The sequence below is a fragment of the Nothoprocta perdicaria genome, unplaced genomic scaffold (genome assembly GCF_003342845.1).
Source record: "Nothoprocta perdicaria isolate Ctin4 unplaced genomic scaffold, notPer1 scaffold_81, whole genome shotgun sequence".
Lineage (NCBI taxonomy): Eukaryota > Metazoa > Chordata > Aves > Tinamiformes > Tinamidae > Nothoprocta > Nothoprocta perdicaria.
This window is the reverse complement of record NW_020456099.1, coordinates 1,042,391-1,066,103: the sequence shown is the minus strand read 5'-3', so window position 1 is coordinate 1,066,103 and position 23,713 is coordinate 1,042,391. Positions and strand designations below refer to the sequence as shown.

Genomic DNA, 23,713 nt, shown 5'->3' with positions numbered 1-23,713 from the left:
CACRGCCGGCGAGTAAAGGGCTGGGAGTAAAGGGCGCAGGTGCCCGCGGGCGCCGTGCAGCGCGGCTGCCAACCCTCTCCTTGGGCACAGGGCTCCCAAGTCCAGGGCGCGCTGGGGAACGCTCTCRCCCTCGCAACGCGCTTTCCGCCTGTCCCTTCAGGAGAGTTGGAGAAGTTCTTTTGCACATTTAAGGTCTGGGTTTATTTTGATTCTGCAGTAGCTTGTCCCACAGAGTTATGTTTCATTTAAGATTAAGATATGAGCTCCGCTTCTGCTTTGGTGAGCAATCAAAACTCCAGCAGGTGATAAAGCAGAAAGTAGAAACTTCCAGGTGGGTTTTAACAGTATAACTTATTTTTGAGATAATTCTGTCTTTTTCCTCTGGGCATAGAAGAAAAAAATCCGTGTTTTCTTGCCATCTCTGGTGTCAGCTGGTGAAGACTGACGTGGTGTGATAAACACACTCCTTAGGAGAGTATAGTAGTAGAAGCCAAATGTTTTAATCTACTATCCAGTTGATTAAGATTATGTTATACTTTCCTTCCATTTGTGCGGGAAGTGTTTTGAAGCGCTCTCTCATGTGCTGGGGATAATTAGGTCTCAGCCTTGCTACAGTTAGAGGGTTTCTTTCAGGAAAGGCCAGTTTTGCGGTTTGTCTTCAGGGTGTGCATCTGTCATAATTCTGCTTCCCTCCCATTCTGTCTCTGCAGCTGCTCGCTGCAGTTTATTACAGTGACACYCATTAACACTGTTACAGTTAATTGTCTGTCAGAGTTTGAATTATAAACTCTCCTTACCCAGAGGTTTATGCAGTCATTACAAATACGCTAATAAGAACTGTGCTGTATGAAATCTTTGACTCGAGGATGTATGGTTTTTTTTCCTAATAAAACTATTCAAAATCTGCTTCTGTGCAGGTATTGCGGTAACACAGATTTTAACATGCTGTGCATCTTTCTCTTCAACCATCTATYTACTTGAGGTCGAATTCAGTGGGAAAAAAAGTAGTATACCATGTTATTTACTRTGGAGTGCTAGCATAAGAGTGCTTTATAATGTGCTTTATATTGCACACGAGTGTATCTATGTGCACAGGCCCATTTTTATGGGGCAGTRCCTGGAGCTCTGCTCTGAGGAAGTGAAGAAGGGTCCAGGCAGTATCCCTACACATCTGGGCAGCTGCTGGTCTGCAGTGTGGGAGCGGGGAGAAGTGGTGAGAGGAACGATTTTGGCACAGGGGAACGATGTAATTCTTGTTGCTTCTTGGTTCTTTTAGTCCCGTGCAGAGCTCACAAATGCAAAGCCTGACACCAGCTATTGGTACGAGTAGTGGCTTTGCTGTCGCGTTGCAGATTCCAGCCTGCTGCATCTACCAGCAGCAGCAACATCTGTGCTCCCAACTATAGCTAGCTAGTTACGTGGAGTGAGGTATCCATTGCTGGATTCTGCAGGGATATCATAYGCAAATCCAGATCTTATTTTGGAGTCTGGCTTTGATTCTGGATTATCGTCCAGTAATTTTCTTTCTGCAGCRTTTTATAAACTTATTTTTAAAAGGGGATTACTGCTCCCTCCAAAATGCATTGAGTAGAAAGAACATTTTAGGCCTTGTGATTTTGTTCGTAAAAATGATCTGAATATTGCAAGCTCTAAAATGCAAGTCTACAGTTAAGTTTGCATGTTCAAAGCATGTCCATAACCAGTGCGCAAAGGCCAGAGCTTTACTTTCAGAGCCAGTGTGCTAAAAAGTCACGGTCTCTGTCCCATCCGACTATTTACTGCTGTGATGTGATTGTGTGGAGCACTCCTAGGTGCTTTGTCCACCCTTGGAAATGAGGTGGTGCYGCCAGCAGAGTCATGACGCTGTCTATAAAGCTGCCTTCAATTGCAGGCTGGCATTTGCCTCCGTCCAATTTCTCTCCCTCCTCCCCCTAATAAATATTGGGGCTCTCGGAAGAAATAACTGTCAACCTGCTGTGCATCAGTTGGTCTGCCTGATTTCCTAACAGATGCTTTTAACAGGAGGGAAAACAAACAAACAAACAAAATSTCCTTTCAAGGAAATGGAGCTGAAGTGTGGTAGGGAATTGGAAGGTGCCCGTGGGATGGACCCCAGGCCGTGCCCCTGCACGCAGCGCTGGAAGGGCCTGGCTGTGTCACAGCTGGAGGGGAAGGTGGAGTGGGAGGGACAATTCGCACCCAAGGGCTTYGTCAGAGGGCTGCTGTGTCACCTCCAGTGGTGGCAACTGTCGAAGTATTTGTATCGTAAGCAGCATGTGTGAGGTACCTCGGCGCGCGTCGCTGAGACATGGGGGGCATTGACGTGTGTGAGCAGCAGCCACAGGGCGGCTCACGGCCCCTGCAGCTTTGCAAGCGTTGGGCACCCTGTGGGCGAAGGCGCCTTTGGAGCGGCCGTGGGGAAACCCCGCCGCAGATCTGCTGCCGATGCAGAGCGCGTGGAGATGCCAGCCGCTTGGCTGGCTGCTCCGAGGGGTTTTCCCGTTGGCAAAGCAGGGGCTTGGGGAGCGGGGCGTGTGGGGAGCAGCAAATGTCTGTGGGCCCTGGAGGCCCAAACAGCTGTTTCGTGGTCGCACGTGAGGCAGGGGATTGGTGGCCGTGACCTGTGTGGCCTCCCCCTGCCCTGCAGACGTACGGGCTGAGCCCTGCAGCTCTTGCTTGTTTCTTGGAATCAGCCTTAAAGATCAGATTAAAGATTTGGCTCCTTTTATGTCCCATGCTTGCGTGTGAATTGGCTTTGCTTACGTGCATAACTACCTTGGCCACTTGGTCCCATTAAAGTGATTGTGGTGTAGACAGGCTGGGTGATCCTGCCTTTGCTTCTGAGCTAGGGAAATGGTCAGACTTTGTTCTCTTTCAGAATACACTTTAATGAGATTGGGGTGGATCAGATGTACTGTGTTGGCACCTGAGCACATTAAGCGTATATCAAAATAAAAGCAAGTGAGAAATACTCCCCCCCCCCCTTTTTTTTTTTTTGTGAACATTAAAACTTGAGAATTTTAAAGGAATTAAGTATTGCAGGCACTTGAATCCCTGGTTAGGAAAGAGAATGAGATAATCCATAGTACTGAGAAGAAAAGTGTGATAGCTTTCCCATTCTGCCTTTTATTTTTAGGTAGGAATGTCTCTATAGCGGTGGTAATACCACTATGGCTTGTGCTCTCTTGGAGGCGAAGAAGCTGCAGAATGTGCCCGTATGGGGTGGAACACGGAAAGGAAAGAACAAAGTGTGCACCTACCTTTAAGCTGCACCAAACCCTGACTATCTGTACCTTGCCTTTATTTTTAGTATAGGTCTTATGTGACTTAAGGTGTTTAATAGAAATTTACCATCTTTGACAGCATGCTGTGAAAATCAGAGGCACTGATGTCCTTACGAGCAGCTGCATTTCAGTCACTGGGGTTATAAGCTAGGGACAACATTAACTGTTCTAGTGTTATCTGTAAAATATGTTTTAAACCATAGGCATGAACATCTGGTGGGGACGATTTAAAATGATTTTGAATGTTGAAACATGCTGTTTCAGCACTTTTAATGATAAAACTTTTAGGGAGTTAATCTTACAAGGTTTGGGACTTAGTCTGAGCAGACAGATGCTGCTTTTCCAACAGTGATTTAGCTCCATGTAAACTCAGATTAGGTTCAAAGATGTGAGAATGAGATCTCTGGACTTCAGCTCCTCTTCACATGCATCTGTAAAAGATTTTTGCATAAGCTTTATCAAATTGGGTATTTCTTTTAATGCTAGTCTTGATGGCCCAGGCTTTTCATTGTGGCTAGCTTCAGAAACCTAACTGGGGTGGAAAAGTGTATTGCTGACCTTACCTAATTCCTGCACTCCAGGAATTCCTGCACTGCTGTACCCAGCACTCCAGGGAACTGGTTCCCAGTTTGGCTTCTCTGTCTTCCTAGCTGACTAAACTTGAATGTTTGAGTTAGAGGGTGTTAATACCATCCTGTCCATTGAACAACAACAAACAAGAAATGTTTTTTTATTATTATTTTTAAAATTTGAGAARATTTTCTTTGTTTCATGGATTTACRGAAGCATGACTAGGAGAAGATGAATTTAGAATATACTCTGAACGATGCGGAGGGCCAGGATTTTAACTTATTTCCTTGTTAGTCTYGAGTTCATGGAGCTTAGTGGATCACAGTGTGTATTTGCTGTCTTTGCTTCTGGCTGCATTATACTTTTCAGACAACATGGGAATGAATCAAGAAGTGAGGAGTGTGACCGGAGTGCGTAATTTAGATTTTGGAGATTTGTTTTTCTACCTATCCCCCTTGTTCCTGGGAGATATTTCCATTTAAGTACATGCTCTTTATATTGTTAATTTTTCCTTCAGTTACAGGAAAAATTTCTGAACAACTAGAAAAAGTACCTCCAGGAACAGGTATTTATTCCCCTGGCTTAGGCCTTGTAGCAGCTGGTGTGTTTTTCAGTTCTTGTTGTAATCCTGTTTTGGATCTGAGTGTTGTTTTTCTAAGTGGCTGTATCAAAACTTGGCTTTGAAGTGACTTCATTTATACCAAATCTGAATTCAGATTTTGAGGGTTGAGCTTGCATCTATTTATTATTATCTGAGGGTGTATCTATTTATTTATTGGCAGCATGTCTGTTTATCCTGCCTGCAAAGTTCTGGTTTACCTCAAAGCTGTTCCTTTGGAATAATTTTCTTTCTTTTTTAGCATGCTAGGGCGGTTGTCATTGATGCTTYGTTATTCCTTGGCACTGGAATGAAAGGTTGTGGCAGAGTGAACCCCTTACCTGCAGTGAGCAAATGTTTGCAACTCAGGATGGCTCAGGTGTTTCCAACATTGCCGTGTCCAGTCCCACCCTGGGAAGTCGGGCTCTGCAGGAACCCTCTTCCCCCTGCCACAGTTTTCCTGAGTAAGGTTAAAAAGGAGGAAATCCCCCAATGCCCAGGTTGTTACGACCATAGGGAGTTCACTGGAAGCATAAAATAAGAATSTTAGTTTCAGTTGCTTGTGATCTACGAGTGATAATAAAAATGAAATCCTTCAAACAAAACAAGGCTTGTTCCTTTTTACATATGTATCTTTCTAATAGCAGGTGCTGTTGTGCTTTTATAGGGAACAGGGGTAGTCTGCAGAGCTTCTCCTCCTTGCCTTGGAAAYTAGTCCTCTAAATGCTGCAGACACCGTCAGGTTTACTGCAGTTGAGCCACGTTCTCCCTCAATGCAGTTGAGGTGTTTAAATGTGAGCTGAAGGGGCCATTGAAGAGAGCTTTGCTGAAAGGTTTCTAGGAAATCCCAAGCCACATGGAAATGAAGAGGTTAGCTTTTCAGTAGTGATCTAGCAGCAAAACCAATTTGGCCCCTGATGTCCCAATCTGCACCCGCAGGCACCTGTGGGGCTCTGCTGCTAACGGAGCACCCAGCCCGGGTTGTCACCCCAGCTGATAACGTGGCGAGCGGGGACCCGGGGGATTAGATGTGCGAGCCGGAGTCCCTGTCAGTTTAGCTTAGGCCAGACATGCCTTTCTGCACTTGCCTTGTCATGTTCGTYCTGCTCTTTAGCTTCTGCTTTTTAGTGTCTTTTTACATGTAGGTGCACACTAGCAATTTTCAGCTTCTTGAAGCTTCCTGAATTTAGTTTCATCTCCAGAGAGAATACACGTGAATACCCCAGCAGCCTGTGGAGAGCTGAACACAGAAGTTTTCACCTTTGCATTGCTGCTTGCTGCACCGTAGGACTCAGAACTGCTGCAAGGCGTCAGCTTTGGCAGCTCAGGGCAGCGTCTGTGTAGCCACTTCTGGGCCTGACTCCTCCTGAGCAGCTGGTTTTAGGCAGGACAGTAGAAATGGGCCTGTAGGGAGAAGCGACTCTGGCGCTTTAGAGGCGGTGCCACCCAGACCATGTTTGGTTAATCTGGGGAAACTCGCCTGCTTTACCGCTGCCTCCTGCGTGTCCCCCGCCCAGTCAGTGGAAGACTTTTAYCTTTGATTTCATAATCTGGCACTTTGCACAGGAATAAAATTGTTCCAAGAACATATTAGCCAGAGTAAATATTTACAGAGGCAGTAAAAAAAATGTTTTTGTATTGCAAATCTAGTGTCAGAATGGGCAGGGGAAGTTAAGCGCATTTATAGCAGATACTAGGTGATTTTTTTAAGRCCTTGGAGAGCAAAACGTGCTGTTGTCCTGGGGTGAAAGGGGTGCTGGGGTTGTCACGATACCCTCCGACACTGTTTACACCTGCTCGTGTGGTGACTGCCCAATTAAGCGCTGTGGAGGTATTTGCTGTTGCTGTGTCAGACGCCGTTTCGGGCTGTTTGTTTGCCCGGCGTGCTGCAAACGCCCGCGTGCCAGCAGCAGCAGCTCGACGAGCGCCGTGCGGCGAGCGTCGTGCGGCGAGCGCCGTGTGCTAAGCGCTCTCCGCTTGCTTTGCAGGCCGCCTGCGGCTCCCCGTGGCCAGCATGAAGCGGCGCCGGCTGCCCAGCAGCAGCGAGGACTCGGAYGACAACGGCAGTAAGTGCATGCGGCTCGCGGCGGGGCGCGCGAGGCTCCTCTGTCCAGGGCATGTGCCCGACCAATGCTGCATGGGGAGGAGCCGGGTCCGAGCTCCCTTGCTCGGAGCGGGCGGGTGGATTCTGCATCCTCCTGGGGTTACTGTTCACCAAACAGTGCTAGTTAATATGACAAAACAAGAAAAAAAGTCTCTTTTTCCTCTTTAAAACTGTTTTAAGCAGTATCATTTATCCTTACAAACCAGGGACCAAATCCATGTTGGACTCATACGGTAACGCTGTCTGCAGCTCAATATTTAATGAAAGCTTGCGTTAGGATTTCAGATTTGCTTCAGTGTTGTCATTCTCTCTTGTGCAATGGAAAGGTGTGTTGCTTTAAACTTCAAAAGGAAAGATTGGCAGTGCTTAAAAGTTGCTCCTTCTGCTTGACAGTTATCTCAGTCGAGGAATAACATTCACCAATTTGCAGTGATTAAGGAATTTGAATAGACATTTATTTCTCCATTTGAACTATCTCTTTCTGTTCTGACATAGCTGACACTGAGCTGTGTGAAATGTACTTCTTGTGCTTGGATTCCAGGGATTTGATAGTCTTTCATGTGAAAAAGAAAAAAAATGGCAGTGTGGGAAATGTGCCAGGGTGTTTTATTTGCTCAAACAGGCAAGCAGAGTGTACACGACAACAGTGCAACTTGGCCAGATGTCAGAGCCATTCTCTTGGTTTTAGTCTGATCTATGTGCATGTACATCTCCTGGGATAAAAGTTGTTGCCTAAGTTTAAAATATGGTATTTGGCCAAATCTGCRTTTTTGTTGCTGCTTTTTTGATAGTCAGGAACACGGTAGAAGATGATGAGGGAGATTTGCGAGGCACTTTGGAAGGCCTTGCCCTGGGCTGTGCGGCTGCTGTGTGGCACCATGGCCTTGTGCAGGGCTGTCCCTCGGCCCCACGGCGCTGTGCGGGGCTGCCCCTGAGCCCCGCGGCCTGGGGACGCCCAAGCACATCCTGCCTCCCCGGGAGCCTGCCCGGCGGCCCGGAGCGGCGCCTCGGAGCCCTGCGGAAGCTGCTGTGGGGCTGGTGCGGTGCAAGGGCTGGAGCAGGTGAGAGCCAGTGCACTGTGTAGGAGTTCAGCCAGGTGCAGGGACTGAGCAAAAGCTGCCCAAGATGTGTGGGATTCGGCTTGTGCTTGGAGAAGCACCTGCAGCTGGGAGGTTTTGGGAGAACCCCCCAAATGTAATCTGTTTTTCCAGGGTAGGCTGTTTTTTTGAGATTATAAAAATTGAAATCGGTGTATTTCCCCAAAGGTGAAGTGTACTGTGCTTTATTTCTTCCCCAGAAGAGATAAAGATGTGCTTATGTTTGTAAAATACTCAATTAGCAGCTAATGCTATGTCWTTCATTTGAACTTGGCTTAGCCATTTTTTCACACCCTTTTTCATAGCTTTATTTGAAAGCAAGGAAATAATTATTTATTGGTAACCATTATGTTTATCACAAGTTGATTAACAAATCAGAATAAATATTTGTTGGATAAATTAGATAGCAAAAACCCAATTAAATTTTAAACTATTATTTGCAATATATATATTACTTGCCTTTCAATTATACATTTCCCCACCCCTCCTTGGCTTAATTCCCCCTTTTCCCTCTTCTTATGGAACTATTGGGCAAACTCTCTTATAGGTCCCTGCGTATTCCCTATGTTCCTGCACAAGAACCCCAGAAGTTTGAGGGTGAATAATGTGGAGGTGCAACAAGGTGCAGTGCTGAGGGAGCCTCTCCCAGGCAGTTTCTCCTTCACACGAAGAACACGAAGAGCTGCACGAGGGCAGCGGGGGCGTTCAGGGCCTGTCCTTCGCATCAGCCCTCTTCCTGCAGCGTGCCAGCAGTTCTTGGTAGCTGTGTTTGAACGCCAAGATTCTCCCTGTATGGGTTTCATCTTCCCTTAATCTCCTCTTGTCTTTGTAATTACTGGTTACTCTCCCTCTGTTAATTTCGGCATGGAGATCCATAATTATTCTATCAATAGTGTCTCGTTCACTGTGCCTGATACTAGTGTAACGCCTGGAAAAAAAAAAAAGATAAAGATTTCTGTGAATTTCTGGCCTCCCTGTTGAAGTGTTTAAGCTTTCCACCAGCTATTTTTCCCTCTCAGAGATTCCCGGAGGCAGAAGACAATTAAACAGACTATTTTCGGCACTTCAAACAGCCGCCTTCTAATTGAAAAGCAGAAGTTTTAATCAACGCTCGGATCAAGTGCGGTGGCCGCCACGCGCTTCCCCTCGGCGAGGGGCCGTGCGGCGCCCGGCTCGCGCGCCCCTCTGCAGCGGGGTTGCGCGCTCTGCCCCACGGCGCTCACCGCGCGCGGGGCCTCGCTGCGGCGGCGGCTGCTGCTGCTGTAGGGAATGGGCTTGTGTGGCAGCCTTGTGGCCTCAGCAGGGCCTCTGGTGCCTCTGATCCCGCTGAGGACAAAGCCCTGCCACCTGGTTCCTGCCAACAGCTCAGCACAAACTTGGTGCCCCCAAAACGTTGCCTTGGCCCCCGCAACCCGACTCTGCGGGCTGTCAGCTGTGTGCCCGTGACATCAGACCGGGAGCTCAGCCTAGGTCGGATCTGTAGGCCATCCGGCGTGAGGCCCAAGTAGCTATTGAAGCAGGGAGCGAGAGGTGCCGCTGGAAGTGGTGCGCAGCAGTGCTGCCCTCAGCCCCCAGAAACCACAGTACTTTCTGGGAGATTTCACCTTCTGAAATTGTAGGTCACTTTTGAACATTTTATCCATAAAATATAATTGAGTGAAAAATGGCTGCGGGCATAGTTCTGAGTTGTGAACCTCTCTGTAAGTGCAGAGAGATGGTGTTGGAAAAGGCTTGGGAAGGCAGGAGAATTATTGGCACCTCAAAGTAATGCTTTTTTTTTGTTGTCTGGCAGCTTGTTAGTTCCTGTCCCTCTCCAGATAATGTATTACAGCAGCTATCATAGACATTAATATTAGCCAGGCTCTTTATAAAAAGCGTTATGATGTTCGTGACATCCTAACTGTCTGTGTTTTTAGCTTCCTTGGTCTGGAAATCTGCATAGGCAGTTTGTGGTGAATGTTCCTTCAGCTCTGCTCCCTGGCCRGGTAAAGCTGTGCAGCGGTTGCCCTTTGCAGCCTTGGAGTGTCCCTTGTGTGCGGAATTGCTTGGGCACTTGGAGAGGTGGCGTTTGAGGCAAGGCTTGAGCCTCAGGCAGGTGCATTGTGGCTGCAGTCCAGCCCTGCTTGGACGTCGGTGGAGGTTTGAGCCCTGGTTTCAATGAGCAAGGAATTCCAAGCGTGATTTTTTCACATTTGCTTGCTCCCACAGAGCCTCTTCATTTATTTGTGGAGGTTTGCCAATTCATTATGCTCTTCCTTCCAGAGTGTCTGAAGGAAGAGCTGGAGACACTTGCTGATGAAAAATACTTCCAGGCTTTACAAGGTTCCCCATCACTTCTGAGAAATGAAAGATTTAATACTTAGGGACTACGGAGTGTAGCTCTGCAGTTTAGACAGCCTCTTATTCTATGGTTGCTAAACAAATTTGTTTTAAAGGTAAACGTCTTTTGGCAATCCCCACTGCTCTGGCCAGATGACATGGATTTATGAAGCGCTTTTCATCCCGTGGATCCCCAGTGTTTGAGACACATCTCAGGAGGCTCCGCAGAGGTGTTGAGGTTTTCAGGCGAGGGGTGGACGCCGTTTGTGGCGGCTTGCAGCCCAAAATGTGGTGGTTTCCTCACAGAGCGTGCAACCCGGGATGACCTTTGGGAGAAGAAAGTGAGGAGCATTTTCGTTACCTTTTTTCCCCCTCAGTTGTAGCTACTGGGAGATGATGTTTTTTCTACAGCTGAACGCAGTGTAGTTGCAAGTGCTTGAGTTTGGACAGAGCAGCAGGTTTCACAGTCACGGCTGCAGTCCTGAAGGAGAGAGATGGGATCTGAAGCGCTGACAAACGGTCGGCACTTGGATCCTGCTGGAGGTTAGAGTCACTGGGGCAGGGAACGAGCTTCCAGGGAAGCATCTGTGACACTTCCGAGTGTGCTGGGAGAGGAGTTTGAAAGACACACCAGGGCTGCCAGGATGTTGTGTCGGTGGAAGAAATATGACATAATCATCACCTTTTTGGAGAGGCCCATTTTTCTTTCCAAGACTCCCTCTGTCAAGAAGAGCCGACTCGCCCTGAGCTGCCAGGGCCAGCAGCCTCGCGTGGCGCCGGCCGGGGGAGCTGCCTCGGGAGCTGCTCATTGGCCTGAGCCCACGCTGGAGCTCGCGGGCTGTGTGCGGTGCCGAGCTGCCCGGGCAGCCGGGCTGGAGCGCCGCTTGCGGCTGCTGGAGCCACATACAGACGGGTCTGGAAGCCCCTGCCCTGTGGGCCGAGTCCCCGGCAAGCGGCACCTCCGTTTGTGAGGAGCATCCCGGATAAAAGGCCGTTGCTTCTTCCGTTTTGATCTCCAACGAGATCATTGTGTAACAATCCACCCTTATGTAAGCGGAAGAGGAGATTAGAGGGGCAGCTCCTCCAGCAGCAGGAACACGAGGAGGGCCACTTGGATATGTGACACCTCACTGCAGGGTGTGTTTGCACACTTGCTGCTTTCTCTGTGATAGGGCCCAAAGATAAGTGCACAGGCAGCTCTTTTTATACCTAACATATTGGAAAACTGCTTGCAGAGTACTGTGGATTTTTTGTTTGTTAGTTTGTTTTTTATATCCTGATTCATTTATATTGGAATTTAGGACTGGGCATGTGGAGCTGTGTCTAAGTGACAGGAGCCTGATTGCAGAGAGATGTAGCCGGGCAGGCCGGGAGCATCTCGGCTTCCCCCTCGGGCTGCAGAGCTTCCTGGCAGCTGCTGGCAGCGGCGCCCGCTCCTCCTCGGAGCGCGCGGGGGAGCCGCGCGGGCGGCTGGAAGCGGCTGGTTCGGCAGGAGCAGGAGCGCAGCCAGACACACGCGCCCCACGCGCCCCCCACTGCCGCCTCGGCGCTGGGCTGGGGTGGGTTCCCTCCAAACGTGTGTTTGACAGATCATTTAGCAGATTGATACGCTTAGGATTGATTGGACTCTTCTGGCACACATAGGTTTTTCGCAAATGTGGAAAAAGAATTCACACTCCTTGACTGTTGTCTTTTATCATCAGGAGGTGCATATGTTGTATACACCTTCTAGGAGCATTATAAAAACTCAGTGTTTACAGAGTACGTTTTATATGGCAGTCTAGGGGAATAGAAGGTTTCCCTGCTTGGAACTTAAAAGTCCCCTTTCCAGCAGCAGTTGTGTGTGAGCACTTGGCCTCTCTTGACAGGGGCTTTGCCGAGCTGCTGAGGATCGTGCCTAGCTGCTTGCTGGGGGTTTTCTGCTTTCTGTTGTTAAGTGGACAAATGTGAATTTATCCACTTRGACCTCTAGTATTGATGGCTCTGGTTCTTCTCTCTTTGCTCTCGGTGAGGTGTTTTTCATRTATTCGGTGTGTGGTATTGGAAGAATCGTCGGGGACAGACAAATGCCAAGGACGTTCAGGAGAAAAAATAATAGAAATCTATTTAACCTTAAAAATTCAAACTTAAATAGAAGGACCAGGACGGTCCTGATGTGTGTCTCCTGGAGCAGTGCTGCCAGCCATGCTTCTCCTTACCTTGAGCTGTGGTGTGCAGGGATGACCACTTAGCAAAGCACCTTTTCCACCTGATTTCTGATAATCATAGGCTTGTATGTTTTGTATGTGGGTTTTTTGGTTGGTTTGTTCATAGCTCCATGCTTTGGAGCGCTATATTTTTCCTATTTGTTTACATGTGTTTTTGTATGTACCCTCTAACATCTCACACATCTTCAACAAAACTCATTTCCCGTGGAAGGTGTAATGTTACCTTAGAATTTTCTCTRTCTTCCAAATCCCGGTAATTTAGGTCTCTGATATATTTTTTGTTATTTAGTAAGATTCCATTTGACTCTGTCTTGATGATTAGTGTTTTTGCCAAGCTTGGTGGTTCCTTGCCTGGATCAGACTAAGGCTGTTGGTGAGCACAGTCATTTAGCATTKTGCATAGGACAAGGGGATCGTTTTGTCAAAAAGAATTTGGAGTGTTTCTRAAATACTCCAGATGTTTTACTGTAGGTTCATGTGTGTTTATAACGCAGGAGAACTGCTTCAGATCCTGTGTCTGTTTTTAACGCCACATATTGTTTATTCCATGTACTCCATGAATGATTCTTACTACGTGTGTTCAGACATAAAAATTGGGCCATTTTCCACTGGAGTAGCAGCAATTGCCTGWGAGCTTATTCCTTTCCTTGGATTTAGTACCAAAATATGGAAGTGATGCTTAAAGATGAGTCACACCCTTGATTTTCCTCCTGCGCTTCCGAGAGTGCACTCGGAGCTGGGGGATTGCCTGCTAAGAAAGAAACTCGGGGATAATTTAGTGACCTGGTCTCKGCACTGCTGAAGGCAGTGAAACTCTGCCCTTGAGTTCAGTGAAAGAGCTGGAGCTTCTCTCTGAGGCTGCACAAGTGGTTAAATTTAAGAGCATTTGGGCTGGAGAGCCGGTGTCATTTGGCTGCCTCCTTTAGCTTCTTGCTCTCTGTGTCTTAAGTGCTGGCAATTTGAGGCTGTGAATGTGTGCTTTATAGTTGGCCTTTGTTTATTCAGTGAGTAAATGTTTTCCATACTGATGTGAAGCCCTTGTCAAAGGTCACCTGTTAGCTACAGTTACGGATCTTAGCGGGTAGTAAAATCTCTGTCCCATGAGAAATTTTTCCACCTTTTTCTCATAGTATTATGTACCGCCACATTACCTTGCCCAGAAAAATACAACAGTCTCTTTAATAACTTATTAAAAGCTTTTCCACTGTCCATTCACCAGCCTTATGTGCAAGGAAACAGCTATTAGAGAACTATGCAAGGAAGTCTTTCTTCCATGCTTCATTGTAGGAAGTTATTTGGCATGGAAAAAAATGCTCATATATCATGAAGAGGGCTGGCTGTGTTTGAGCTGTCCCTTCCATATGAAAACATTAGAGAGTGGGATTTCCTATAGCCCTTAAGAGRAGCGATGTGGATTCTGTAGTTCAGGAATAGAGATGATTTTCCTCCTAGCTTGCATGAAGGGGTAGCTAATGCAGAGGCCCAGCCCTGGTGAACCTGCACTGTGTCTTACAGAGAGTCCAGTGATGAACGAAATCACACCTCTCTGTTAGAATGATCATGTATAAATTGCTGGGTTACAGCTAAAATCCACTGTGCTTTTCCTGCTAGGAATTTTAGTTGTGTATCTCTGATACTCTTTTTCACTGGGCATTATTTCTTCTCCTCTTACCTGTTTCCTGCCTGGAGGTGGGGTATAGGTTGGCCAGGGCAGAGAAGCAGGACCCCGTGGTGCTGCTTGTGCCTTTCTTTGGATTGCAAGAGAACATTTARATGGGATGCCAGCAACAGGTCTTGGGAGGTGGCTTTCCACACAGGTTAGTAGCTGTAGGCAGTGACTTTCTGTGCTTTTGTTCCCTTCGTAGAAAATGCAATTCTTAAATAGAAGGGCTTAGGGAAAGTGTCTTTTTTTTTGATTTTTTCATGCAAGTTGGATGCAACCACTTCACTTGGAGTGAGTTTGGTGGCTTTAACAGAGATGACCCTGTCCTGTCCCCACGTGCCTTGCGCTCGCTGCCCCCCCAGGCCTCTGCTGCCTGGTGGGAGGAGGTGCTGCTCTCGCCATCCGCACCCTTGGGCCCTTGGCTCCGCTGCAGGTTTTGCTCCTGCTGTGCAGCTGCCACAGGAAGAGACCTGCTGCACGTGTAAGTGCTGCTGAATTAGACTGAGCTGGTTTGCAGCGGCGTGAGACGGGCGGGTTTAGCAGCGGGCTGCGTGCTGGTGTCACTGCACTGCCTCGTCCAAGGAGTGCCCTTTCCTTCTTCCCCTTTTTCCCTTGCCTTCTGATAAAATATTTCTGAAAGCTGATAGAGACTCTGTAAAAAGGTTTTGAGGCAAAAAGATATAATTTGTTTGGAATAAAAGAATAATTCTGTAGACCAAAACTAGCATAACCGAGGTGAGAGGTTTCCCTAGGAGAAGAGGCAGCAGCTCTTGTTGCAGGGTGTTACTGGGTGAGCATTTTACTTCACTTTTACTTCACTCCACACTTCCCTTTGGAAAGGCTTGKCCTGGTGGAAAATGGGTAGCCAGCAGAGATGGGACGTTAGGTGCATTAACTTCCAAGGTTACATCTGAGACTCCCAGCAGACTCCCTGAGCAGCTGGTAATCTGCAGAGAGTGCGTTACTGCTGCTCACAGAAAAGGATGTTATGGGCCCAAATGCTGGGGGGAAAAGTGCTAAGTATAGCACAGGCAGTACATATGTCACTAGAGAAAACAAAAACAAACCAGAAAAGAGATCACAGAAGCGACTGTGCAACCTTTCACAGCCTACTTGGGTGTGCTGGGAGTGGAGGACCTTGCTGGCATCCGGCAGCAGTGTCTTCACACGATCATTTCTGTGTTCTAGGTTTGTCTGCTTGGTCCCAGCATTCAAGATCTCGACGTCGGATGTCTTCGTGCTCCAGACATGAAGATCGAAAACCCTCGGAGGTATTTCTGCAATTAGATTAACACCTTATTATGTCTGTCTAATGGAAAGCACATGTCTCGGTAATGGAGCCATTTCTTCTGAGTTACGTTTTCTTTTCTTCTTGCTCCATCTCCTGGCACCTGCCCCCCCATCCTTTGTGGCCTCAAGAGATCAGGGAGTTCAGCTGCTCACATAGCCACAGCCAGCAGCAGTTTTTAGCAGTGCATTTTTGGCYGATTCTGACACACCGTAGCCCTGGTAGATGTCTTCTAGTGTTTGAGGAGCTGGGGTTGATTCGTAGTGTGATTTGTGCAGAATGAAGCTTTATGTCAGGTGCGTTCGTTTCATAGCTGGGCCCCAGTAGGTGATCTTACTTAACATGCTTGTTAAATGAGAAATTTSCTTCTTTGTAGTTCTGTCTCAGGTAGCGCTTTGAGGAAAACTTAGCAAGGGCAGTGTAAATCATGCTGAGCTTTCCAGGCTGGATCAGTCACACATGAATGCCTGCCAGTTCTTTGGAGATATTCGTGCTGAATCTTCCTGTCTACAGGCAGAAATTGGATCAGGGTTCTGTGGAGGCTGCAAAGAAACCATGAGCTTTGGGAGGCAGAGTTTCCAGGGCTTTTGCCCTTAGCCAAGACATGCACTTCTGCTGCGTAGTGTGTGGCTGGTGCTGAGAAAAACCGTGCTTTGCTCGTCTCCCTGATACCAGTGTACCTTAGTCCTAGYGAAGAGTTTTCATGGGAAGAATCCCAGTCATTGCTCGGTCTGTGAGAACTTCAGCTGGAGAGTTTACTGGTGATTCTTCAGTATTTTTTGATTGTTGTATCTTAGGGTTTTGTTTGTTTGCTTTTGTGAATGTTTAAGCCTATGGTGAATTTGTTCCTGCCGGTGGTAGGCTTCTTTCCTGGCGTTCCTTAATTATCCCTTAGAAGCAGCCCCTAGACCTGAGATAACTGTGGCTCTTGCTATTGCCTGTCTGTGTGTGTTCCTGTCTTTTCTCCCTCCTTTCCTTGCACCTGTTGGCAACGGCTCTGTACAGTTTTGTGCTGGTCTCTCCWTGTGCCTTCCCTGCCTGGACGGGGGTTGCTGCTGCCCGTTCGGTGCGTGGCGCGGTCCCGTCTGCCTCGGCTGCCTGCGCTCCTTGCACGGCGCCGCGGCCCCTGCTGAGCGTGAGACGCTGAGGGAGCTGCTGGCTGCGCTGGGCTCGGGGCAGCGTCACCGCAGCTGCAACACGGCCGGGGTTTCGCCCCTCGCTCTGCAGCGCCCGCGTCCGGGGCGCCGTGAGTGCCTCTGTCCCGGCAGCCTGGTGGCAGCGGCACGCGGAGCAGAAGGAAGGGTGACCGAGCGGGCCACGCTGTGAGGCGCTGCGTTGGCCCCCTCCTCTGTGAGAGCTTGGGGACAAACTTAACTGATAGCCCAAGGTACTCCCGCTCTCACACAGGGCAAGTTTTGCATCCTGCTCTGTGTTTTCAGTTTCGTTTTCATTTGGCTGCTGTGATTCACATCACTGAGAAGTGCAGAAGCCCCTGGCCAGCTGGGCATGGTTTTTTTGTGAGCTAGTTTTCGTGGTGGATTATTTTGCACTCCTTGGCTGCAGCCTCACAAAACTTGCGATTAGATTATTTAAAAACGTTTTCATCAGATGTCATTACCAGTACTCACCCTTCCCTTCATACTTATTTTTAAGGGTGGCAATTTTTTGACATCTGTTAATGTAAGAAAAGAAGTCATAATTCTGCTTTCTCAGAAAAGTGTTGAAACACTGAACCACACTGAAGTGTTTCAACTCAGTGTTGAAACAGCAACAAACAGAGATGCTCATGGGGAGTATGTGTGTGCTGGGCGGGAGGAAAGGCTTCAAAACGAGTTGTTCTGCCTGAAAGGCACTTCACGCTTTGACATGAGGGCCTATCATTAACCATCAAATTTGTTGCTTCTCTGAAACACTTACCCAAACTCTCAGATCATCTACTGAGAAGTCAGGTGTGTTAGTGGTACGTGACAGACTGCTGTCCTCGGGAGGCCTGCCTGGACACCTCGCTGTGGAGGTGGCTCTTTGCAGCCACATGCAGCACTTGGCTGGCAGGGGCCCACGGGGCTGGGCAGTCGCTCTAGCCCAGGAGCAGCTCCTGGAGGCCCTTGCTGCTCATCCTCCTGCTCCTGTGGGCCTTGCAGTGCAGAGCTGCATGGGTGCTGGCTCGGCCTGCCCCATGGGAGAAACGCGCATGGGACCTGTCCTTAGGATGCTCCTTTCCTCTTCTTGCAGAGTGGTTGTGTTCTCGTGTCACCGGGTGATTTCTCCTCTTTTCCTCTGCATGGGGCAGGGGGCTGCGGGGACAGGGCAGCCGGGGCTGTTGCTGTCCCGCACAGCAGCACTGCAGCGCGGGGACGAGCGCACAGCTTTGGTTCCCGGCCTCGTCCTTGGCCCTCTGCAGCGTGTGGACCAGGCGCGCGGCACGTCCCTGCGCGGGGGGACCCCTCTGGATTTCACTCCTGGCTTGCCGGAGGCGGCCTCGCTGCGGGCTTGTGCTGCCRGCTACCCCACGGGCTTCAGAGGCAGGTGCCCTTGCAAAGCGGAATCGCGGCCGTGGGGCAGGGGTGTCTGCAGCGCGCGCAGCAGCGAGCCCCTGTGCTGAGCRCGGAGCTGCCCTCCGCCTCGCAGCCCGGAGCCTGCTTTCCTTGCTCTTTTGGCTAGTATTTTTAAATGCTTGCACCAAGAGTCATCTCCTTAGAATTTCCTCTCGCGGCTGGTCACGGTGGAGTCCCGCCTTGATTCCTACCGCAGGGAATTTCTAGAATGCTTTCAGATTAGWCGGAGCTGCAGCAGTTACCGAAGCCCTGGGGCTCGGTGCCGCGCTGAGGCCGCTGCGTGGTGGCGAGGGTGCCCGCGCCGCAGGGGCGACGCTTCCCTGCGGCTCTCGCTGCAGCCAAGAGGGAGGGCCGGGCGGCTGCGGCTGCGGCTGCGGCTGCGGCGGGGGAGCCCCGGCCTCGTAGAGGCCTCAGCCGCTGTGTTGGCCTTTGCAGCCTCTGCCCTCCCTTGCCCTGCCCCGCGGCTGAGCCCCGTCCTGCAGCCGTCGGCGGGGCTCGCGGGTGGTACCGTGACCTCGTTCTGCTCCACACTCACCCTGGAGCCAAGAATCAGAGTGTGAATATCGAATGTCAGTGTCTCTATTTCTCTCTCTTGGTCACTCTCTTTGCAGGTGTTCAGAACGGACCTGATCACTGCCATGAAGTTACATGACTCCTTCCAGCTGAACCCTGAGGATTACTATGTGCTGGCAGACCCCTGGAGGCAGGAGTGGGAAAAGGGAGTTCAGGTGCCAGTTAGCCCAGGGACCATCCCCGAACCAGTAGCCAGGTATAGTTTGGAGGAATGCAACCAAATGCACACACATTTCTGCTRGCAGCTCATGTGCGTTGCCTCGGCTGCCCGGGCCCTCTTCGCTCGGGAACAGCTGGAAGGGACTCGCTTCTCGGAGAGGAGAGCGACCTGCCTGGGCTCGCTGAGTGGTGGGACAGGCCAGGAACCAGGCCAGCTCTGTTCTGCGCTGGGTAGAARCACGAATGTCGGAGAATGATGGTGGCATTTTTTGCTAGGAAGAACTGTGATGATGTACCCTCACAAACAGCTGCCATTTTTAAGCCCAGACCTGACCTCACTCAGCACRGCCAGAAGAGCCCTTGCCTGGCGCTTCTCGTGCTCAGTTCCAAGCCAGAGGTGCCTTTCAAGGAATCACTTGGATAAGACAGATTTAAAGGATCCAGAGAACGCAGCATTTGTTCTGGCTTTATGCTGTTTTCTGGTCTCATTTTGTTTACTAACTTGAAAGTTTTATATTTGTGTTTTTTTACACAACACGTCAGTTGTTTTAAGAGCCATCCAGATGTGCCTGTAACTAAATGCATCAATGCAGGATTTCCCAGCTCTAACCCAYGCAAACGTTTTCTTTCCCTTGTTTGTTGCATTCAGATGTTTTGTGTTTCCAGTTGAACRGTGCACTTGTCAAGGCAGGAGCATACTGCAGCAACTGCCGTGTGGCTAGCTGGGATTGGAGGTGGAGAAAGTGGGAATTTTGGCCATTTGATTACTTACCTCTGCCAAGGCTGCAGCCCTGGCGGCAGGGAGGCTGTAGTGGCCCTTAGACCCAGTTACGCCTGCTGGGCAGGGACTCCCTAAAACCAGTTTGCCCCGCTGAGCAGTGGCCCCTCCAGCCCCATTTCCTGCTGTTGGCTCCATGTGGAGGCCGCTGAGGCTGCAGCTCCTCTGCGCAGGGCCCYGGAGCAGGGCCGGTCGCTCAGGTAGAGCAGGAGGGAGGGCGCTACAGGCGGCTGCTGCTGGCCAGGGGAGGATCCTGCGGAACCGGAGGCTTTGCCCGTGCAGGCAGGGGCCGGCGCGAGCGGGGCGGGAGCGGGGCAGAGCGGGGAGTCCGTGTACTCATTCAGTGCCCGTGTGTGCTGGCGTTCAGCTCAGTGTGCCTTCTGGGGCCTTGCAACAAGCGTGGCTGCTTTTGTGGCCCTCTAAACCCCYGTGGGATTTAGGCAGCACATGCAGGGATTGCCCAGGGTTTTAACTGCCCTGTGGAGAGGCGCTCAGGGAGGGATTTATGGCACGGAGGGTTCAGAAAACTGTGCTCAGTTTAAAGTACCTGGTGTGAGATGCAGGAGTCTTGAACGTGTTAATCCACGCGGCCCGGCCCGGGGCAGCGCAGCAGCTGAGGCAGCACCATGAGCTCTGCAGAGCCCTTGGGTTGCGGGTCGTGCAGAGGCCCCAGGTGCAGTGTTGGCCTCTCCCCACGCTCTGCGTGTCCAGGGACAGGCTGCCTGGGGAGGACGTGACTCCGAGGGCTCTGAAGGAGAGGCCTAGTGAGCTGCGCGTGGGTGCAGCCTTGGCACAACAGGGCGTCTGTCTGCATGGAGCTACTTGGCTGTCTCCAGCAAAGGAGTCAAACAAAATCTCGTTGAGCTGGCAGCTGAAACGCCCTGTCCTACTGGATGGGGGGCCACCTGGAGCCTTCCCAGCCTGAGAGGAGGTGGCTCGGTGGCACCGATCAATCATCCGCTCCAAGGTTTGGCCTGTTGTGGCGTTAGAAATGCAGAGCCAGGATGTCGGAGCTGGGATGTGCTGGGGTAAGTGAGGGCAAGGTGCATGGAAAAGCCCGCGGGTCTGTGGAAGGGACTTCTGAATCTCACCAGGATGGCAATGCCATAGGTACACACACAATGAAGGAAGAAATTTCAGAAAGAAAACACTATGTGTTAGTAGCAAGTGTCACATTTTTTCTCCATCAGTTTTCTTGATTTTGCTACTATAGYTAAACAGATGAATTTAAAAATGTCTTAAAACAGAGTTTAGTGTCTGTGTCTATGGCAGCCATCACTACTTAAAAACAGTGTGTCTCCTCTAGCTTTGAAACAGGTAAGAATTTCAGGTAAGAGCAGCCAGAGCTCTGTCCTCTARTCTCTTCATTTTCTCAGTGATTTGTGTCATGACCTGGGTTTCCAAGCAAAGCCAGCCCGTTGTTCATAGCCTTGCAGTGCTGTAAGCTGCCTGAGCCGTGTTCCGGCCCCATCCCAGGGGTGCAGGGTGCCCTAGAAGGTCCTGGCCCCTCAGAGCGGGGCACCGCGCGCTCTGCGGACGCGGGTCGCTCGGCAGCCGGCAGACCCAGCGCGTCTCTGTCCCCCTGCTGCAGGATCGTGTCCGAGACCAAAGCGGTCACGTTCACACGTCCCAGGAAGTACATAGTGTCCTCGGGCCTGGAGCCGCYGGAGCTGGGCTACGTGGACATTCGCACCTTGGCGGACGGCGTGTGCCGCTACGACCTCAACGACGTGGACGTGGCCTGGCTGCAGCTCGCCAACGAGGAGTTCAAGGAGATGGGTGAGCAGGCGGCGCCCGCGTTGTGTCAGGGTGTTCCTGTCGTGCCAGTGTCACGGTCCCTCGTCCTCACGGAGCGCGTGCCGGCAGTCTGCCCAGCGGCCAGTTTCTGTGTGTTCTTTCCCACTGTACCACACATCCATGTTCCTCTCTGCAGCTGGTTCTGTTCTCTCTGCAGAGGTAGACCAGGAGTCTTGGGAGGTTCGGGGAGGCTGCACGGCTCAGGGAAGGAGTCYGTAAGGAGCTTCCCCCGTGCTTGCTGTGAAGAGCCTCCCAGACCTTTCAGTGAAAATTCCTCCTTTCTGAGCCCACGTACGGAAGAAACAGCCAGCTCAGACCTTGTCTCTTCCTGAGGCCTTTTATCCAGATCTCCGGTCAGGCTTAATCCCATTCAGTGTGTGAAGACATCGTGCTTTTTTTCTTTTTTTTTTTTTTTTAAGGATGATGATTTAAAGGTTTAAGTCACTTTTCCAACTGTCTTCAGGAAAACAGCAACAGCAAATCTCAGTCTGGGTTTGCACCCTGCTGGATCACAGTTTCTAGGAAACCGTTAGTTTGCTACAAGCACAATGTTTGAAATATTTCCCTGATTGGTGCTTCATCATTTTTAGTTCAAAATACTCCATAATCTTTAACTGAAATTCAGTGTTTGGGTTGCAGAATTGAAACAGAAACCATAGCTAGTGCTGCCCAAGGAGAAGTGAAAAATGAGAACACGACCAGGAAACCAAAATCAGAATCACCTGTAAAAACTCTGCGGCTTTTAAGAGATCAGTTTTGATACTTCACTTGTGTTAGTCTAGCGCTGTTCCAGGACAGAGTGTTTTTTTTYAGCGTGCCATTTTTTGTGCTTCCCTTAGTTTATGCTGGAGCAGTCCCAAATGTCTAGGAAGGAGGCACGTGGAGGCTGCTGGGGAGAAGGCTGCAAATCTCATGGGCTGTAGATTCCGAAGGGAAGCTGGGGATGCCGGCGCCGGGGCTGTTCCCTCCAAGGAAATAACGGGTGCGGTTCCGCAGGGCTGCCCGAGCTGGACGAGCAGAGCATGGAGCGGGTCCTGGAGGAGTTTGAGCAGCGGTGCTGCGACAGCATGAGCCACGCCATCGAGACCGAGGAGGGCCTGGGCATCGAGTACGACGAGGACGTCGTCTGCGAYGTCTGTCAGTCCCCGGATGGCGAGGATGGCAACGAGATGGTGTTTTGTGACAARTGCAACATCTGCGTGCACCAGGTACGGCCGCGCAGCCACCGTGGGGGATGCAGGGGYGCTCCAGGCCCTTCTCCAAGCCCTTAGATTGGTTACCTCGGCAGTTGGGGTTTTACAGTGACAGTCACTGTTCTATAAAGTTTTTCTAGAGTTGACCGTTGAGCAGCTAGGTGCATTCAGAAATTACCTGTAATTGTAAAACTGTCATGCTGAGAGAGCTAAAAGRTGGCATTGTAGCCTGTGTGTGAGGGAAGCTACAAGCACGGCCCCATGAACACGTGCAGATGGGCCCTGTGGTACCTTCTCACTTCCCTGGCTCTGTTCCTGCTTTTGTCCCTTGCTGCACGCTCTTGCATACCCGCAGTGCCAGCAACTTRGGCTGAGCAGGGAGGAAGAGAGAACTGAGGCAATTTGCCAGGCCTACAGCTGGATTTATCCCAATGCTTCTGCCTTCATGAAGACCCTACCAACGTGAGCTGGGCAAAGGGAGCACCACGATGTGCCACCTCTTGGTGGCCCTTGAACAGGCCCTTTTAGCGCAGGAGAACAGATGCTCTGTGTTTCCCTGGCTGCTCCTTTCTGTGGGCAGTGCCTTCCCAGGGCCTGTCCAGCTGCCTTCCCAGCTTCGAGAGGGTTGCTGTGTCATGCAGAGCTGGGAAGGCTGGGTCAGCCTGTAAGCAAGACAGTGTTTTCTTGCTCGTGTTACCTAAGTCTGTATTTGTACGTATGGTAAAGAAATACCGTTACAAAAGCAGTAAGGCATGAGCTGCTATCTAGCAAGTGCTCCAGGAATAAAGTCAGTGCTTGAAGACCTGTAGCTGTTCCACGCTAATCTGTAATCACAGCCAATCTGAAACTTAAATAGGATTAAAATTGATACTAGTTTGGATGGAGGTCCCCATAAAGAAACAGTCTTCTGAGGCAAGTGATCCTACTTAGTCCCCACGCTGCGCTCCTCCCTCTGAATAAGCAGTACAGGGACCAGGGCTTTGGAGAAAGGCTGCGTTTTGCACCACAGGGCTCTCGAGTTCCTGGATGTGCCTTTTGACTTGGGTTCAGGCCCAAGTGCTGTCACTTGTAGGGTTTCTCATACTGAGCCCTGTAGCTCACAGCGCCCAGGGCTGCTGCTGGGGCTCCCTTTGCTCTTTATTTTCCCAGCTGAAGTGTGGCCAGTGGGTTTTCCTTAYATTAAAAGTTGGTGTTGGCTTCCTGCTTTTCTTGCTCAGAGGAAAACTCTGTTTGGGGAATGGGTCGCGTGGTTGGCTAAGTCTAGGAAGCATCCTGAGATGCTCCACAACTAATGTGTTTATATATATTTTTTATATACATGTGTGTATGTAAAATGCATACACATCTAACAAACATGCGTGCATGCATAGTCCGTAGATGCATATGTGTATATATATCAYGTGTGTGTGCACGTGCGTGCAGGTATTTTATATACGTTCTAGTAGCATTCTGAGAGTTGTGCAAAGCTACCTGTAATCAGCTAAACAAGCAACAGGCCTGTGTGTTGTTGTTCCCGGTGCTGGCGCCG

At 50.0% G+C, this 23,713-nt stretch overlaps 1 protein-coding gene across 1 annotated transcript in view; it reads left to right on the top strand.

Annotated features, from left to right (window-relative positions):
- Window positions 1-305: 305 nt before the first annotated feature.
- Window positions 306-23,713, top strand: part of JADE1 (jade family PHD finger 1) — a 32,204-nt gene continuing 8,796 nt past the window's right edge. Inside the window, exons 1-6 of the mRNA XM_026051959.1 lie at window positions 306-331; window positions 6,441-6,518; window positions 15,031-15,113; window positions 18,297-18,454; window positions 20,787-20,974; window positions 21,989-22,200. Coding sequence (XP_025907744.1) covers window positions 6,467-6,518; window positions 15,031-15,113; window positions 18,297-18,454; window positions 20,787-20,974; window positions 21,989-22,200 — 693 coding nt within the window. The 5' untranslated portion in view covers window positions 306-331; window positions 6,441-6,466. The remainder of the gene's footprint in view (window positions 332-6,440; window positions 6,519-15,030; window positions 15,114-18,296; window positions 18,455-20,786; window positions 20,975-21,988; window positions 22,201-23,713) is intronic.